Source organism: Leucoraja erinacea, chromosome 17 (assembly GCF_028641065.1).
Source record: "Leucoraja erinacea ecotype New England chromosome 17, Leri_hhj_1, whole genome shotgun sequence".
In the NCBI taxonomy this organism is placed as follows: Eukaryota; Metazoa; Chordata; class Chondrichthyes; order Rajiformes; family Rajidae; genus Leucoraja; species Leucoraja erinaceus.
Window position 1 is genome coordinate 18,451,774 of NC_073393.1, and position 20,583 is coordinate 18,472,356.

The 20,583-nt window shown below is 39.5% G+C and overlaps 1 protein-coding gene across 1 annotated transcript in view; it reads right to left on the reverse strand.

Annotated features, from left to right (window-relative positions):
* Positions 1-546: 546 nt before the first annotated feature.
* The window catches only part of sf3b3 (splicing factor 3b, subunit 3), a 41,934-nt gene continuing 21,897 nt past the window's right edge, over positions 547-20,583 (reverse strand). Inside the window, exons 13-27 of the mRNA XM_055648710.1 lie at positions 18,891-19,042; positions 17,388-17,543; positions 16,676-16,831; positions 15,507-15,650; positions 14,896-15,018; positions 13,883-14,037; positions 11,721-11,895; positions 11,187-11,392; positions 9,667-9,823; positions 8,920-9,045; positions 7,475-7,687; positions 6,453-6,551; positions 5,085-5,228; positions 3,712-3,816; positions 547-1,004 (exon numbers count right to left, since the gene is read on the reverse strand). Of these exons, the coding sequence (XP_055504685.1) occupies positions 864-1,004; positions 3,712-3,816; positions 5,085-5,228; positions 6,453-6,551; positions 7,475-7,687; positions 8,920-9,045; positions 9,667-9,823; positions 11,187-11,392; positions 11,721-11,895; positions 13,883-14,037; positions 14,896-15,018; positions 15,507-15,650; positions 16,676-16,831; positions 17,388-17,543; positions 18,891-19,042 (2,252 nt within the window). The 3' untranslated portion in view covers positions 547-863. The remainder of the gene's footprint in view (positions 1,005-3,711; positions 3,817-5,084; positions 5,229-6,452; positions 6,552-7,474; positions 7,688-8,919; positions 9,046-9,666; positions 9,824-11,186; positions 11,393-11,720; positions 11,896-13,882; positions 14,038-14,895; positions 15,019-15,506; positions 15,651-16,675; positions 16,832-17,387; positions 17,544-18,890; positions 19,043-20,583) is intronic.

Below are 20,583 nucleotides of genomic sequence, written 5' to 3' on the forward strand. Positions count from 1 at the left end.
GAGAAGGCAAGAGAATGGGGTTAGGAGGGAGAGATAGATCAGTCAGAATTGAATGGCACTGTAAGCTTAATGTGCAGGAAGGAATTGCAGATGCTGGTTTAAATCAAAGATAGACACAAAATGCTGGAGTAACTCAGTGGGACAGGCAGCATCTCTAGACATAAGGAATCGGTGACGTTTCGGGTCGAGTCCCTTCTGTCAGACAGAAGAATGGTCTTGATCCGAAACATCATCTCTCCAGAGATGCTGCCTGTCCCGCTGAGTTACTCCAGCATTTTGTGTCTATCTTCCGCAGAGTATACTCGATGGGCCGAATGGCCTAATTCTGTTCCTATCACTTATGACCTTATGAAATTACATTATCAGAGATTATATGAGCTTCTCAGATACACATAATTTTCTTGACTGTAGAACAAGACCTTGATTTGTCATATCAACGAAAGTGCCAAAATGTGCACTACCCCAATTTAATTTTATCCCCTCATCAGAATCACCGAGTACAAATAATTAATTGGCAGTTGGAAGCAGCACAAAGCCACAACCATGTTATTAAAACAGGGATTTTATTCTACCATAGTCACAACTGAAAAGCAACAGTTTGTTTTAGGAAAATGGCTGCTAATCACACAGCGGCCACAAAAGCCCTTGCAAGACATTGTATCCAACCTCCAGCCCTGTGTGCCCCCCTCCCACCCAACAAAACCTTTAAACAATTTTAATGTACAAAACTATATTTACAAGAGACAGTTACAGTCCATTCTATATGGATAAAACTTCAATGGTGAGAGTGCTGCCATTAACATTCTTAACACCATCTGACATTGTACAATGCTCCCAGCACCTAAGAATATACGCTATGCACATTAGAATGCATAACGTGTTCTGATGTCTTCCAGCTTTTTGGACACCTCAGCTGGTGTTCTGTCCAACTCTTCCGCAACACTCTTTTGTTTAATCGGATCCATAGAGTTAAACTGTTCACAAAGATCACCATCGATTACATTCTAGAAAAGCAAACAGAAGCACATTCATCAGGCCAGTTCAAGTGAAGGGCATTGACTTGGAATAAAAGTATGAAACAAGGACAGAGATTCAAGCCAAAGTTTGAATTAGTGACAGTAGAAATACACATGGACAACAGGTGAAAGATGGTGAAACCCACTTTCCACCTTCCATTTCTTTCAAACAAATTAGTTCTTTGCTGGATTTATATTAACCACGGAGCTGCAAAAAATAAATTTTTGTTCCACATTTCCAGTTTACCTTCATGTTTCACACTGCTCTTTAGTTTAGTTTAGAGATGCAGTGCGGAAACAGGCCCTTCGGCCCACCGAGTCCGCACCGACCTGCGATCCCCGCACATTAACACTCTCCTACACACTACGGACAATTTACACTCATACCAAGCCAATCTACCTACATAACTGTATGTCTTTGGACTATGGGAGGAAACCAAAGGTCTTGGAGAAAACCCACGCGGTCACCGGGATGATGTACAAACTCCGTACAGACAGCACACATAGTTGGGATCGAATCCGGGTCTCCGGCGCTGTAAGGCAGCAACTCTACCGCTACGCCACCATGTCACTCTTTTGTTAACAATCAGATGCACCTGGCTGCTTGAGAGTTATGGTGGAGAACTGGGGATGGCCGTGCAAGCATCTAGACCAGCAAAACAAGGGAGATAAAGAGAGATCTGCATCTGAGCAGGAATTATAAGGAAACCTTTTTTTAAAACAGCATCTGTGCCGAAATACCTGCCATAGCTGGTTTAATTATGCAATTTGACAATTGTTTCTGCATTTGATTTTTTTTTTTCCATTTCAGTCAGCATTTGGCAATTATATAATGCCCTGTGGGCAAAAGGCCTGTACTAGGAAGCACAGCACTTCTAATTTCACTGTTTTATAAACCTTCGGAAATACATTCCGAACCTTTCTCGGGTGGAATTTTCCATTTAAATTTTTCCATCTGTTCACAAGCTTTCCAGTATTTATACAAAAAGGAAAATTAACACTCAAGGGCCCTGATGTGTATTCAGGCTGCTAGTAAAGTGGTAGAGGTGTCATTGTGGTCTGCATACCATAAGCAAGTTTACCCTCATCCTTCCCTCCCTCAACAGTCCTTTGGAAGCGTATATGTTTGAGGACAGAATCAAGCTCAGTGACTACTGAGCAGCCTGCCAAAACACATGGGTGAACTATTTCTACAGGCACTCTATGTAACTTGTAAAAAAATTGTAGACAATACAAGTGGTGGTATCTATTTCTCCAGACTCCTGATCATGAGCATGATCATTTTCTACTGGGTTGGGTTTAAAAAAGGACGACTTTCAACACTGTTAAAGCCATACAACACAGAAATGTGCCCTTTGGCCCATGACGACCAAGTTGCCCCATCTATACCAGTCCCACCTGGTTGTGTTTAACCCATATCCCTCTAAACCATACCTATCCATATACATGTTTTAAATGTTATTGTAGTACCTGTCCCAACTACCTCCTCTTGCAGCGCATTCCATATATTCACCACCCTGTGTGGAAAAAGTTGCCCCTCAGGGGTGGTCCCTGACTTTCAAGAAAGGCCTCAACTCAAAACGTCACCCATTCCTTTTCTCCAGAAATGCTACCTGATCCACAAAATTACTCCAGCTTTTTATAACGTCAACTTCGATACTCCATACCCTGACTGATAAAGGCTGATGTACTGAAGCCTTCTTGATCACCTTTCTACCCGTGAAACCACATTCAAACATCTATGTACCGGCACTTCTAGATCCCTCTGCTCTACATCACGCCCTAGGACCCCTGCCATTCACCTGAAGGTCTTGCCCAGGGTTAACTTTCCAAAATGCAATCTCGCAACTGCACATGCTCTGCTGATCAAGATCCTGATGTAATTTTTGATGACCATCTTTGTTATCTACAATACAACCCATTTTAGTGTGTAGGAAGGACCACCTATTTTAGTGCCATTTGCAAACTTACTAATCATGCTGTCTACATTCTTGATATAACCACAAACAGCACTGATCCCCGAGGCATGGCGCTAGTCTCTTCAGGCCTTCAATCCGAAAAACAACCTTCCATCACCACTGCCTGCTCCCGTCCGTGAACCCAATTCTCCATGCAGTCGGCTGGCTCTTCCTGTATCACATGCGATTTAATCTCCCAAAGCATCCTACTATGCAGAACCTTATCAAATGCCTTATAATGTTAACGGCTTTGGCCGTATCATTCTTTTGGTTACTTCTTAAAAAAACTTTTGATTTGTAATCTCCTGCTCCGACACTAAAATAGACAGACTCAACCAATCCTTTTGAATTCTCTTACTGCTGCTCAGACACTATTATAGATTTCAAAAGGCAGTTGTTGGATTGGTTGAGTCAGTATATTTCAATGCCAGGAGGAACAGCTGGCAATTGCAAAGACACTGTCCCCTCACTCGTGGATAAATATTAAACTCAGGTAATTATGTTGGCCATTAATGGCTTGAAATATACACAGATGAAAGGGAACATTCATTTGAGATTAAGTATGGTCACTTGGTTGCAAAGTATACAACAAAAACTAAAAGAAGCTTAGATACTCCGCTATTTAGAAACACAGATCAGTTGCTTTATTGTCAATCCCACAGAATAAGCCAGTGATATTCTTACGGTCTTTGCTTTAAGGAATGAACAAACAGCAAGAATAGATAAAGTGCACCCACCTTCACAGGGAAGTAGTAGCAGCGGAAACTCAGATGGTCACGACCACACAGGGGAGGATGTTCTGATCTCATGTGCATCTCTAGGTGCTGGAAGAAATCATGATCCTATGCAAGAAATAGACCAAATATTTTTTTTTTTTTTAAAGGGTTAAACAAGCTTAATGAACACTCAATGTATGTAAAAATACACTTCCCTTGAAGCATAATTTGGAAATAAACCAAAAGTTCCAAAAAGGAATGAGAAAGAAGCAATTCAATCACCAGGCGTGTCGATAATATTGTGCTCAAGGTTTGGGAATCATTCGCAACAGATTTACCAATCATACCAAACTAACATTTATGTTTTCCAGTTTTTACTCAGGCTGCCAATGTGGAGCTGTGGTTGGGAGCTTAACAAAATAAATCTTGAAGCATGCTGACATCACACTAACAAACATGGAAAATCAGAAAGAACATAGAACAAAACAGCACAAGAACAGTCCCTTTGTCCCAAAATGAGTTAGACTTCCTAAAGATAGTGGAGTCAGGGGATATGGGGAGAAGGCAGGAACGGGGGTACTGATTGTGGATGATCAGCCATGATCACAGTGAATGGCGGTGCTGGCTCGAAGGGCCGACTCCTGCACCTATTGTCTATTGTCTGCTGAACATGATACCAAGACCATCTCTTATCACCTTGCACACAATCCATATCCCCCCCATTCCCTGAAAATACATATGCCTATCCAAATGTCTCTTAAATGCCACCATCATGTCCCTCAACCCCAGTAGCGAATTCCTGGCACTTACCACCCTGTGCAAAAAAAGACTTGCCCAGCACATCTCCTTCAAAGTTTTCCTCTGCCCCCTTAAAGCTTGGGCCTCTATTATTTCATTTTTCCTTTCTGGGAAAAAGATTCCACCCATACTCCTTATACATGCCTCTCCTTTATTTTATATACAACTGCACCCAAGTTAAAAAATAAATAAAATCAGAAAATGAGATAATGGGTCATTTTAGGAATGGTTTTCCGACCTGGCATTATGTTATGATTTATTTAGCAATATGACTGGACCACATTTGAACCAAAGACGGTAGGCTCACGTATAACCGTAGTTGAACGCTATAATCAGTGACCCTGGCATACATAACTAAGTGAGGAATAAATAAAAACTAGTTAGGAGATACTGCTCCCTACTGCTATCTAGCAAATCCTGCCAGCAGAATGATGTGAAGCATGGACAAATAAACTGCTCAAACTTACAAATATAAACATTACGTTTGCATGCACCAAGCAAACGTTTTCACTTACAGAATAAAAATAATCACATAACACCAGCCAGGCATTACAGTAACCACATTCTAAAGCCGATGAATTATCATGCTAACCTACCTCATGTGATGTGAATGGGACCAGGATCCCAATTCCCCCAGAGAGTGTTGTATATACAAGAGATTCTGAACCACCAGGAATTAATGTTGTTTTCTGTAGCGAAAGCACTGATTCTCCCACATGATAATTAACAATGATCTCAGCCTGAATGAAAAACAAAATTACAATTAAAGAGGGCATTACCCTGCTGATTGGAAGTTGATACATGTCCATGTGAACTGTAGAACGTACATATGTAGAGCCAGGATTTTGCCATAAATGCCATGTGCCTTTTCATGCCTTTTTTGATTTCACCAAGATAATGCCCTTTCCACGACCGAGCACCTAAATCAGCTTTTTTTTGCTAAAAGGTCGTGCTATGTTCTCTAGTTGTACCGTGATTACAATGACGTTTTCTATGTTAACACATTAATATTAATAAGTTATTATTAATATGCTAACATAGTAAGTCACAAGAAAATTTCCACCACTGGGGCGAAACCGGGGGCGCCACCGTCGGTCGTTTATTCGTTCGTGCCACTGTCCCCTGGTTCAGTCTTCTCCAAGATCTATTTAAGAAAGAACTGCAGATGCTGAAAAAAATCGAAGGTGGACAAAAAATGCTGGAGAAACTCAACAGGTGAGGTTGCATCTGTGGAGAGAAGGAATAGGCGACATTTTGGGTCGAGACCCTTCTTTAGACTGATGTGGTGGGGGGGAAGAAAGGAAGAGGCAGAGACAGTAGGACTAGGAGAGCTGGGATGGGGAGGGGGGGGAAGGAGGGAGAAGACAAGGGCTATCTAAAATTAGATAAGTCAATGTTGATACCGCTGGGATGTAGACTACCTTTGTGTTCATCCTTTGTGATGAAAAGCAGAAACGTAATGAGGAGAGAAAAATGTCAGACACAAAACACAGCTACACTTAAAGACTTGGGATCTTGATTTGTGGTTCTAACTGATATGTTCACTCGTGTTATGAATTCACAAGGTGCTCAGTGGGCATCTCTCCATTTAGAAACTGTCACAGCCTGGGAAAGAAAACTATCTGGAGGCATGTGTATTCACTTGCTGCAGAAAGGTCCCCAGCCTCAACTTCAGAGGCATCTTTGCTACAGGGCAGCAGCATGATTCTAAATTGAATCTGTTGAAGGCTGTTGAACACTGTAAATATGAAAATATACACATACTTGCCGCCAATTATTTAATGGCCATGATTAGGATCGCCCTTGGGCATAACTATTCTCCCAATTTAAATTTTATTACACAAAAACGCCAAGTACTTTCAAATAAATAACAAGTCACACTATTCTATTAGGATAACCACATGTTAATGCTCCACTTTATGGTATGCCCAGAAATGACAACAGAATTGTCTACATCAACTTACCTTTTGGGAAGCTCCATTGAGAAGACCTCTATCCCACAAAGCTTTGTTTCCTGTGGGATCCTCATCAACATCATCACTTGTGTTTGGCGGCAATCTCACCTGCAATGGTCAAAGTTGCTTTGTAATAAAAATGATTGGACTCCTCTTTATCTTTTCCCAAAGATGCATATAGCGTGCTAACTAGAACATTTTAATTCTCCGCAGAGGTACTTAATATAAGAAAGCAGAGCAAACAACCTGTCAATTAATGGACACGCCATTATTTTCAAACAGTTTATACAAATAGGATTTCAGTGACTTGCAGTTTAACTTCAATACCATAAACTGCCCATATTTAAAATGGTTAGTAGTGGCTGCAAGGCATGGGCTGAATCAAGTGCCATCTGGCCAATTACCCATTCACATTACTGACAATTTCAATTATTTTGGGTAAAACTTCTTGTTCTTTCTATAAATGTCCTGCATGGGAGCAATCTTTAAAATTTAAATGCACGATAGGCAGCTGTACTGTAGATTATAAACTGTAAGCAAATTCAGTAATTATAGACACACAAATCAGTAAGAGAATCTTAATGATAATGGTTGAAATTATCACGGCCAGGGGGGAAAAATAAAAATCAGGACCTGGAAACCAGTCTGAGCAAAGAACCTCTGGCTGGAAAGATTACGTTACTCTGGAGAACATGAATAGGTGAAGTTTTGGGTTGGGATTTCCTTATGGTTGAGTAGCCTCTGAGGCTGCATCATATTGTCTCAGTTCTATCTTTGTCACAAGGTCCATCCGGAATTACAAGTTATCATCTGCAGCCGGTACCCCAATGCCCTTACAGAACCAGGCACAGATCTAAGAATCAACCTACACTAACTACACAAATTTACAGGGGTAGAAAAAGCAGAGTAATTGATCATCATATATACTGGGGTGAAATGAAATTGCTTGTTAACATGAAGCTCATTGAGTAAATATATATACACTATTAAGCACAAAATTGCAGTGTAATCTAAAGTAGCCTTTAACTTACCACGCTGATGTTGCCAAATTTATCAGCACCAGCCATGGTTTCGTAGTCTAATAGACAAGCTGTGGTGATCCAGCGTGGTAATGTATCATCAGCAAAGATGATAAGCTGGTTCTCATTTCGTTTGTATCGAATCCAGAAGAAGCTTTCCTGTACATCTGAGACAATCACCCGGTGCCCAATCGTGTGGATTGCTACTATGAAATTTGGAATGTGCTGAAATAAACAAAGCAGGTTACAAAGAGTGTTCATTTCACAACAAGATGCTTTACTTCTTATTTATTACCCAGCATGTGACATATTTCATTCTTCTGTCATCTGGATGTTACAGTTTGCAGTGCAATAACCTCCTATGAAATAGCACATATAAGGAGGGCAAAAGGCCACCTTGTCTCCTTTACCTGTCATTATACCCCCCCCCCCCCCCCCCCCCCCTCCCCCTTGCTTTTTCGATTACATTGCAGGAAGACTGTAGTTTTAATTAACACATCTCCATTGGATCAAAGGCAGCTTTTGTCTGCATTATAAATCTCAGTAGTTATCACCTGTCAAACTGAAATATCAAGGAAAGCTGGTGCTAATATCCATGTACAGGTGAACAAGGGACAGTAATAAATCATAACGCATCGTTCTCACAAATTCTGCACTTTTAAATTTGTATAAGTTGCAAATAAATAATTATTAAGATGGGAAGTAGATGACTCCCAATTTCTTAGTTGGAAAAGTTTACTTTACAGCAATGGCTCAATCCAACATTGGAATTTCCACAATTAGAGTACTGTGCACCCAAAACATGATAGCTTGGAGGCTGCACTCCTCACTAATTGGGATTCCAATTAATGTTTTCAAATTCATTTTCAGAATATGGACATTATTGACAATATATTGTTTATCCCCAATTGACCTTAGAGTAGCTGGCTATGAGATTTCAGGTTATTTGAGTAACAATAGCATTGGAGGCCCAAGTCAACAAGGCAAGAATGGCAGGTTCTAGCCCTGAATGACTTTGATGAAATAGATATTTTGTTTTGAAATAATCTGCAAAATGTGCGATCATTATTACTAATGATTTAAAAAATATATACACATGTAATTCCAAAAGTGAGGTTTATAGCCTCAAACAATATTTGTCCCAATTCTTTGAGTATGTCCATTTATCCAGGTTTCAGCACTTTTAATACACCTCCCATTATGCGGTTGCTATTTCTTCCAGTGGTGTTAATATTCTGTCCAAGGTTGCCACCAACATTTACCATGTCAGGTATATTGGAAGTCCATGTTATTTTCCATGGTAGCATAATTTACTTGCATCCTGTCACCATACAGAACTTGAGATAGTTTTATTGCACTTCGCCATAAAATACTTGAACCACTATCAATGGCTATCAATTCCAAGCACCTTAACTGTAAAAACCTAAATTACTCTAAAAAATCTTTTAATAGTTTACCTTATTTTCACATTTTCTCAGCAGCTTTTTTTTCCCCAGATCATAGATGCGTAGGAGTTTTCCCAAACCCACCAGAACACGTCCCTGGAAAGGTGCAATGGCTGTTGGAACATCTTCAATGGATGTCTGTTGGGAGAAGGTTGAGGGAGGATGTGGGATAAAGGGAAGAGAGCAAAGATAAAGATATAAGAACACTATTGTTTGTTATAAGGTAACAAAAATTATAGGTGTTATTTAAATACAAATATAAATTATTACATTGCATGGTACCGACAATTGCAATCGGAACTCATCCATCCAAGAATATCCTACATTTGATGTTAGTATCACGCTAGGAGAATGGAAATTAGACTTAGATGCAATGCATCATTTTATGTCCATTTCAAGTTTTGAGCATGCCTTAATTATCGACTCTTAGAATAGTTTGGAGCACTCTTCAAATTAGGACTGTAACTATGCTCCCTATATTTAACAATTCAAATTTGAACACAAGGCAGGTTTTGGTACAACTGTGAAGCCCTGTAATCTCACCAGTCTGAGGTTCTAGATTTTAGATGCTCATATTCAGACCACGAGAGTGGGTTATTGGAAAGAGGGAAAGTGAAGAAAACTGGAAAAGTTCCACAAAAATAGATTCAATAGAAAAACTCCAAATGGTTTGAGCTACGTTAAAAATGCCTAAGTTGTTGAAACCGTGGGGACAGGAAGATGAAAAATTCAAAAGCATAATTGGTGCTGCAGCCTCACCTTGTGCACAAATTCCAGTTTCTCGCCACTGTTGATTAGTTTGTATGTGTAAACAAATCCACCTCCAATTGAACGGGGATTGAGGATCAGGTCCTTGCCGACCCCAACTAGAACGTACCAATCATCACCACCATTTGCAAATTTACAAACTGCAACACTGGGAACAGAAAATATCTGTGTTAATATAGCCTAACTCCTCAAAGAACCCACCTAGTCCCATTCTGAACGCATTAGTGCAAAGGAAATAAAGCAGGAGCTGTAATCTGCACTTACATCAAAATAATTCAAAAAGCACTTGAAGTGTTCCTCATATTTTTACAGTAAGAATGCATTTCTTGCTATTCAAGTTCTACTTAGTCTGTCCCGCAACCCCCACCCACTCCTTCCCGAACTAACCTAGGTAAGAGGGATTAAAGATACAGTAAACCCTTGTTTTAACTGACCCCTTTATAACGGATTGTGGTTATAAGGAACAGACTTGTCGAAGCCACCCTGGCTTTGACACTGCCCCGACTCGCAAGGTGCAACAGCAAGCATTTCTTCACATACCGCACGGTCGAGCTGATGTAGCTGTTGTTGCAGCTCACGTTGTAGATCTTGGGAACAGTGCTTTCTTTGGTGCCACCGACAAGATGAGCACAGTCATCATACGGCTCCCTCTCCTTTCACTAGCTGCCACTTCGTTCTGTTGGCCATACCTTTGTCCACTCCGGCTCACCCCTGTCTACCATTATCTCCTCCTCCTTTTTCCGTCGCTTTGACTACTTCGCTGCTCCACCTTCTACCTTCACCTGTCACTCTGTGCACTTGATCTTTCTCTCCCCCGCCCCCCCCTCCCCTCCCTCCACCTCCTTGTGCTTCTCCCCCGGAGTCACTAACATACTCTACCTTGGAAGCGAGGAGTGGACGAAGTGATGGCTGACAGGAAGAAGGGGTAGCTTGTGAGAGAGGGAGGCCCATGATGACCAAGTGTGTCCGGTTGGTGGCAGTGGCCTGAAGACACAGTTGATGGCCAGGGGCTATAATGTAAGCTGCAACAACAGCAGTGTCAAGCGGAGCAGCCGGTGAAGAAAGGCTCGCCGGAGCAGACCAAAGGTATTGGCACCTAGTTTTAAGGTGAAACGACAATGTGCTGGAGTAACTCAGTAGACTGAATGGGTCTAAATAAGGCTATCCACATTCTTCAAAGATGCTGCCTGACCTGCTGAGTTACTCCAGCACTTTGTGTCCTTTGGTGTATTAACCATCATCTTCAATTCTTTGTTTCAACTACATACCATACTTGGTTATAGCAATCGGCAACAACAGACACCATTCCCTCCCCTATAGTCCATTATAACGAGGGTTTACTGTGCTCAAGTTTACAAGAAGCTTTCGCAGTAATAAAAAGGAACCGTGACACCCATTTTATGTTGAAAAAAGCCAAGCACTCATTAAGTACTGCAAAATGTAATCAATGTAAACAAACATAAATGCCGAATCAGAAATTATATTACGATAAACTATTTGTTTTTGCATACCTGAATGCTGCCTCATTCTGTTCCAACTGTATTTGATCATACACAGTGCCCTGAATAGGGTTCATCACTTGAACGACTGATGCCCACTGTCCACTCCCAGCCTTGGGGGATCCAAAAATGGATTCCGGCAAATTCTCATTCAGGAAAGCAGCCGCCATCTCCGCTGCCAATTCTCGCTCATCCTCACCAGCTGCTTCCACCATTTCCTTGTAACAGGCAGCAATTCCATTATTAATTTTAGAATGGTATAGCAACATCATTAATATATATGTAAAAGTCAATAAACTATGTAACTATGCAGCGTATTTTGCAGTTAAAAAACAATGTCAGTGAATAAATTGTTCCAATTCAGAAACTCAAAAAATCTGCACTGCCATGAAAACGGTAGCAAAGTACAATATAACAACTTATCCAGTAATCTATTCCCATACCAAGTTAAGTCATGTTCTGCTGTAATCAGTATTTCCATGCTTTATTTTTATAATGCTTTATTTGATTGAACACCACGAATTGCAACAATGATAAGCAAGTTACCTCAGCCATTTGTTGTTTGCGTTGGGCTTTGGTGGCCTCAGTGTAGGCATTGTGATCAGTCTCGATTACAATGATATTGTTGCTCTCTGGGTGGATGACAAACTTCCTCGGGGTATACTGCAGAGAAAAGGAGACCTGATTGAATACTGCCCCCAGCTTCTCGAGTGCCAAGATTCTGAAAAGAAAGCAAAAGGAAAACAAAATAAATGGAAATCCTGCAACTCAATCTGCTACACCGCACACTTGAGTTGGAATATTACCTTAACTTTCCTGAGGAAGGATAAAGTGATTTATTGAGTCACAATGAAACACAGATGACAATAAAATGGAAGTTTGGTCTATTTTCCAGCTGAATTAATGGATGAGTAAACATTGCCTGGTTTTACGATCCATAAAGATATGCAAACTATGCTTGTTTAACTACTGGAAAAAGAAAGTGCCATCAGCAATATTCAACATACCTAGAAATGATTATGCCATAAACATTTCAACTGATATGATCGAGTGGATGAAGCAAATCCAGTCAATTCTGTCAGGTTTAAATTTCTACAAAATCTTTCAAATGGCCCCTTCATACTAGAGGCAATGCCAAATTGCATGCATATTTTCAAAGAACAGCTGTGTCAAATGGAAATGTATATTGGCAAGAGTAGTTTTGGCCAGAACCTGCTGGCCATAGGTAAACCCCAGACAGTAAATTAATGTCCTAATATAATATTGAAGACATGAAGTGATTCAACTTTAAATCAGAACCATTACAGTAATCATGACATCAGGTGGAACAACTGAATAAATCATCATTTTTAAAGTGGTCTACTGCTGTTTCTACACTACATTTCATGTAAATCCATGCAATTGATGTCTTCTTCCAAAACACATTAATTGCACTGCACTACACTCAGTCTATTCTTATTTTTTAATAATATTCTCAACAACATGCGTGATGGCGTTTGATAAAATTGGTAAACTGCAGGAGCAGACCAACAGGACAGCATTGGCAACATGGCTCTAGACTGATCCATATTTGGTGACTTTTCAGTTGTTTGATTCGACAAAAAAAATCTTAATATAACATATTAAACTACTAAAACAAGTATGAAGTGAAGGCATTTTTTTTAGTTCAAGAACTTTGTCATCAGGGATCTTGCCCTGATCTTCATTGGTCTTCCACAGAATGTGGTCTGCATCTCTCCTGGTAGGTACTTCCAGCATTTTGATTTTTTTTAATTCAGATTTTCAACAACTGCAGTCTGTTTATCAATTAGCCAAAATGCACTTTGGTGTCCTGGTACAGCAAGGTTGTGCTGACCAGTTTTGCAAGCATTGATCATGCTCATAAGCATGGAGGCCTAAATCACAGATGGTAATTTCCCTTTCACTGAGAGACGACTCTTCAAAGTTTCTCAACTTCTGATTGGATCTTTTCAGAGATCTTGCCACCCAAATACCAATAGATGGTTGCTGCAATCTGAGACATAAATGAAGTTTCACTAAAGTAGTTGATTCATATCCTACCAATGATCCTATTCGACAAATGCACTAATGTTGGCTGGGATGACACCTAACATTTAGGGCTGTATACATCATTAGAGAAAATGTTTGACTCCTTGGTTGGGTGTGATACTGATGATAATGGCAAGACATTTCCTAATTTTAGAGGATCATTGTTAACTCCAAAGTCTGAAGCTGTCTGTGATGATGGATTTGATGGCGAAGCTAAAACAGATCCCGCAGCTTACCTCTTTCAGATGGCCACTCCAGCTGGTAAAGTCAGCACCAATTCACTTTGAGTAAAAAACAAAATGCTCAAGATTTCAGCATCTGTATCTCTTGTACACCAACCCCTTGAGCTGCTCAAGTTTAGGCAGATGGCACAGTTCTGCATTTATGTCTTACTAGATTTCCACACCAAGCATGCACAAATAATCAAGGCAGCTATACAATGAGAAAATTGTATTCTTCAGGTTACTTACGAGAGAAATAGCATTCTTGGCCTCTTAAAATATAAAGGCACTCAGATTTAAGTTTAATGGAAACAGATAAGCCTAAAAATAACAATCACCTACCATTACAAACGAATCAAGTACCAGCACTCATCATTGAATCCTTCAGTGGCAACATCCTCTATTATACGTCTACAGCTTCTGTTAGGTGAAACTTACCGCAGTGTGTTAGTGGAGATGGCTACAATACCCTCAGGACACTGTTCAGAGGCAAATCCAGATGCATATTCTAGAGTTTCATAGGACAACGGAGTCAGGTGGAACCGGGACTGATACGAATAGCTCAACCATGACCTGCTCGACATGGCCAAAACCTATTTTAGGAAGAATCAAACAGAACATAATCAACCGCAAAGAACAATGGAATCAGAAAACACTGCTTGAGAACAGTAGCAAACAGCAATGGTTTAAATCAGAACAATGCTCATCATGATATCAGCTGAAACACGGATTGAAAGTATCATCATTTTAAAGCTGTTCAGTTTACAGGGTTGCAGGATAATGACTTCACTGGCTTTTACAGGAAATTCCATAGCCTTACAATAAAGCTTCACACTTTTCTTATTAACAGAAATGCACAATCACAAAATCTGCTGTTCAGAATATGGCACAAATACATATTAACACCTAAAGTTAGCAATGCAAAGGCATTTCCAAACATGGAAATTAATGCATTGGTCCAATAGTATATTATACCAATGGTTTTTGTGGCCTGCATTTGTTATGCAACAATAATGTCAAGGCTGAGGTTTAAAATATGCCAAGAAGGAAATTGTGAGCAGTTAACAGTTCAAAGAGCAAACGTTGTCTTAGTCATGATATTCCAAAGGATAACATCCAACATTAAATTTTTGATAATTTAAAGTGATTTTAAAATTAAATTTTAAATTATGAATCACAGTCATGAAGAATTTGAGTAGCAGAAAAACAGCATGATTTGTGTGTCAAGTGACAAAAGGCTGGAGGAACTCTGGTCAGGTAGCATCTATATAACGCTTCATGTTGAGAATCTTCCTCAATCTGAATGCTGCCCGACTTGCTGAGATCCTTCAGCCCGTTGTTTTTTTTGCTCAAGTTTCGAGCATCTGCATTCTCTTTGTCTTCCTAATTTGTGTCATTATCATCCAACCCTTCAGATTGTGAAATCAGAATCAATAATTATGCACGCTCACCGCTTCTTGACCTTGCATTCTGACCCTGAAAAGCTTGACGGGTCGTGATCCAAGATACCTGGTTCTTGTGTCAGATAGGTCGCCAGTGACTGGGTCCAACACTGTCCTTAGTAATACACCGTTCTAAAACAAAAACATTTCAGAATGCATTACACCACACACAGACAAAGCGTTCTCTGCGCTCGGTGGCAGTTCTATAAGGGTGGTATAGCATTGACTGTTTAAAAAAATCCTATCGCAATGTATCATGGGGCAAAGGCATGATGTAAATGCTAGAACTCAATTGAGAATGAGCAAAAAGGTAACCAAAAAGCTGATCGGTTTAAGAGGGTTAAAAAGATTTCTCCTAAATTCTGCTTTTGCTATTGACCATTATATTAGGCGCTATAGATCTGGAGCATAAACAAGCATAAACATTTTTTTATTTACTCCAGCAATTCATTTCACTGTTTTAAAAAGTTTCATGACAGCATTTGGTCTTTTGCCCAGAAAACACCCCCAACTTTCAATGGTGATTAGAAAGTTGGCTTCTTTAGTTATTACACGGATAACTTTATTTAATTCTTCCAAAGTTAAACTCCATGTCTCAGAAAGATGTTGATTTTACTCACCTGTAAACCAATATTTAAGTACAAGAAGCCAATGGATCCCTTTTCTCCTAATTCATCTTGTTTTTCTGCACCCCCCATCTCAACAATGCAGAGAGATTCAGGCTGCGCAGGAAGAGCTTGCATACTGAGAGGCTGCAGACAATCCTGAAAATGACAAATTACAGTTCATTAAATAGGGAAGTTGGTGCGATCATCGGTGCCAGCTGATTTGGTCTGAACCCTTTCATACCTCTACCTTTTCTTCCCCCCGACTCTTAGTCTGAAGAAGGGTTTGGAACTGAAACGTCACCTATTTATTTTCTCCTTTGATCTGCTGAGTTACTCCAGCATTTTAATGTCTGAGCTATAAAATTATTTGGATTTGGGTGAAACTGGGAGGATTTCCCAGTTAGTGTTTTCTGTACCCCCCCCCCCCCCCCCCCCCCCCCCCCCCCCCCCCCCCCCCCCCCCCCCCACTCAACAATGCAGAGAGCTTCAGGCTGTGCAGGAAGAGCTAGCATATTGAGAGGCTACAGATAATCCTGAAAATGACAAGAATTAGGAGGATTTCCAGTTTCATATTCCAAAGAAACAAAAGAATCAGGAATTGCAATGAGGATTCTCTATATATATTCAAGTTATAGTCATTCAGGAACATTGATTATCAAATATGACCAGGAAGAATGCAAACAAAGCCCAAACTTGGTCTAATTGTGAAAGCTGGCTATTTCTTCCTACTTACTAGTTTCATTAAGAAATAACCTCTGTAGCAAAAAGAATCCTATTTATGAAGGCTATCTATATATTTGTCACGCTAGCATTTCATGGAGAAATGCACTGATACGACAGTATACCCTCCAAATTGTGTGGAGTTATTTTTCAACTAGCAGATTCAGTCACCACATACATTTTTCCAACCAAGTGCCCCATCTACTGATGAGAAGTTGAACAGCAATCTATCAAGTTCCACCTCCACAGGTGACCAGACCACTATCCTATATTGACACCAGGTTAGAGCATAGTCCACACTAAATAAAACACTCAACACATGTTTTTTTAAGTTGCTGGAAGAAACAGGACAAAACAAATTCAATATTTCACGGGATTGATTTTAACACCAAAGGGGTTGGTAATAAGGATATATAGCACATCTAAACAGGTCAAGCAAAAGGAAGTTGTACCAAACTTACCGAGGGATCCAGAGAAATAATCCTGACTGTGTTATCTATGAGACCCACAGCCAGAAATCGTGAACGTTGCTCCCCTGGAGGAACATTGGCCAAACTCATGCAGACTACATCAGTTGACATCTCTTTACGTTCCGTGTATTCATTCAGTTGTCCGGACTACAAACAAAAAGTTTGCAAATACAACATATGAAATATTTGATCAACATTGTACAAGATATACTAATTTAACTTGAGCAAAACAACTATGTGAATATAGAAATAACCACTGACCTCTAAAAACATAAATACAATTTGACCCAAAATGTAAACATTACCATCTTTCCATGCAATTCTTTACTTCCAGCCCTATATACTTTTAAAACTTTAATGGCTGGTACAATCTGATCTAGGCTTTCTGCACATCAGTGATGCAGTCACTTGGTGTCTCTTTTCACCCGTTTTCCATTTTGGAAGTGAGAACAATTTTCAGAAACAGGACATAAGTGCTGCCCTTATAATTTTTCAGGCTCAGAATATAGAGCTGAAAACTTACAGCTGGTCACCTCATTTGGTATTAAGCATCGAGGACAAATGTTCAGAATCAAGTTACACACTTGGAGGGGACCATTTAAATAATAAGACAGCAAAAGTCTGCCCACATGCATGCATATTAATTGAAAGTTTGGAAAATAAAGCTATAACCCAATGCACTTCTGCACTGCGCTTTACTCACTGGATCCATCTCAAAGTAAACCAGCTCCCCGCCTGTTAGCGCAATCACAACCTGTCGCTGATTCACTGCACATTTCACGATCGTTTTTTTACCAGGAGTCTTCCACTCATTGACTCTCTTATCAGCACGGATGTGACGGATCCCATCAGGATACACCTGAACAAAATAATCAGAAAATAAGTTAATTTGGACTATAACACAAAGCATAAATTTAGGTCCATCTTAACTTGCTTTTTTTGTGAGTTAAATGCATTGCCAAATTTCTATTTGAAGAATTATAATGCATCACATCCCAACATCTTTGAAAAATTCATGATTAAGATATGTTTTCATTCCTTCAGCCCACTTTAGCTGTTCAACCAAAGCAAAACATCTGACAAACCCGTTACCACAAAATAATAGCAACATAGAGGGGCATATTAGTTTGAGTCTATTTTATTTCATGTTGCTCTAGTCCAGATATATCCTGCTCCTTTTAAACATGCTGTCCCTACTTAAATTGTAAACTGGGGAAATAACGCCATATTGTCATAAATGATTGAATGTAAATACAATCTGATGTCCTCAGCAATCATTTGGTGAAAATCACATGACTATCCTTGTTAATTATGCGCTAATTGCAAAGAACTATTTACCACTCTTTATCTATCAAATCCTTTCACCATGACGCCCCTCATATTCTATTTGCGCCTGTGCCGTTATATTCCCAAAGTATTTATCAGAGACTGAAATGTTATCACATGGCTAGCAAAACATAAATGGGCTATGGAGATTATTCAAGAATGTTATTCATAAAGAACATGACTCCATTATAAGAATGATTATTTAACTGAACACACATCAATCTATATTTTTTCTTCACAAATACCTCACACAATTCAATTCATTAAAAATAATCAGAGCCATGTTTTGACATGCATATGAACAGAAGTAGGCCATTAAACTACTTAAACCTCTCTGGCTTCAATCAAATGGTGGCCAAATCAATCTACCCTTTGTTCAGCAATCCTAACCAAATACAAATCTACCATTCATATTTTTCAACGTATTTAGTTCTAACAACTTAATGGGGCAGAAGGCTCCAGAATTCTATTTCAATTTGTTTGTAGAAACAAGGAACTGCAGATGCTGGTTTACAAAGCACATCAGGCAGCACCTCAGGGGAACATGGATAGGTGACGTTTCTGAGTGGAACCCTTCAAATTGATTGTGTGCTTGTGAGTGGTGGTGGGGGGTGAAATCTGGAAGAGGATGAAATCTGGAGCAGGACAAAGCCTGGCAGGTAATAGGAGGGTTTTTCTGATAAGCAATAAGATTGGACAAAGGCCACAGATGCAAAGACAGATGTTGTCAGACAAAAGGATTGAAGAGTTACGAATTGTGAACCTAGAGAAACTTTATATCAGTGTGATAAATTAAGAATTCACTTTAGAAAGCAGCAAAGAGTAGTCATTAAAGCATGTCCAGATGTGGTACTTTCTGGAGTAAACTCTATACCCCTACCTGAACCAGGGCATCCTCACCAAGCAAGGAACAAGAGAGTGTGGGGGTGGTACCCAGAAATCCAGAATCAGTCACTTCCTCTACGGTCTCACCAATAGACAGTACCAGTGTAGCATTCACGAAAGACACTATGATGTATGCATCATACTCATCTAAACACACACAAAAAGGTGCAAAATACACTTGCAGGTTAACATTCACTGTTAGTAAGTAAATCAATTTGCCAACAAAATTATCTTGCCTTTAATGAAAACCATTTTAAGTTGTAATTCGTTGTTGCATCTAGTAGGTTTTATTTTTTACTGTCCCTCCAATATCAAAATAAATAACTGCAAAATTGCTTAGTCAAACCATATATTCTGCTCAACGCTCAAAGAATTTGTTTTTTTTTTGAGCGAGGGCATAATTTGGAGACGATAGGGGAAAAAAGTGTCCATAAAACTGCCAAAAAAAGATAATTTATTTAAAAAGTGAAACACCACTTACTGCCAAGAGGATCTGTTAAAAAAGTTATTTTCACCCAGAATATACAGCCCTTAACTGTGGGAATACTAGTTAAAGATCAACGAAGTAGCACAAAAAGAAACAGAATAAATGCCATCATGTAAACATGCAAACCATTTAGAATTTGGATTGGAAAACTAATAGTAAAGATCAAGAGGTTAATTACTTGTTTCTAATCCAGGATTTGGGAGATCTCTCAGCCACTGTTAATTAAGGCCTGGAAGATTATATCTTGGCACAGCCGGCAGGTGACTTTGTTCTTGCTTCTAACAAACTCTGCTTGGGAATTGGCAGAGTAAACGCAAGTTCACAGGAAGTATTTTGTTAAGATATATTTGGTGAATTTGGACCAAATCGATTTAAACATCAAATATAGATCCTGAATAAAAATAAATCTCACAATTTAGACATTTCTAAATTAATCTCGCATTAGGCTAAATAGCACTGATTTGGGATTCCTTGTCCTTTCCTACAGATCTGCCAACCTAACATTTTACAATATCAGCATGACCTCCCCAGATCAAAATTTAGAACCGATTTGTTCCTCAGATGGAAAGAAAGCAAGCCTGACATAAAACATTTATTAATTATTACGCCAACTCTATATAAAATGCAAAACTAAACCCAGTTCAGAATCCCCATAATGAAACATAACAAATACCATCAATAGATCAATAAATATCTAATATCTCATCCAAATTCAGTTACCAAGATTCAGATGCAATCACTGTCATATTGAGCAGTGTTGTACAATGACAAAATATGAACATTCAAGCTTCAGTCACATGTGGGGGGGGGGGCTTTTGATTTTCATATCAGGGCGAACTTTTAGTGGCTGAGGAACTTTCAAATTGGGACAATAATAAATCGAAAAATGCAATGCACCATATTTGCTGTGCATTAACATCAGTAAGTATATGGGACCTAATGACAACACTGACAATTATTCTTGTTGATTCTTGTAATGATTCTATTGCTGGGATGGGAGGATTGGACACGTTGCAATTTTCCAGCCATGTAGAATATCTGTAACGACAGTACTTTGCTCCATGTAATCACTGATTAGGACCGATCTCTGTAATGTCTGTCCTAAACCAATATCCCGGAGGCCCTACCAGCAGGTACGCACCTAGAATGAGTAGCACCTTTCCCGGCCACCTGTGGGAGAGAAACAGAGGCTTGGTATTGG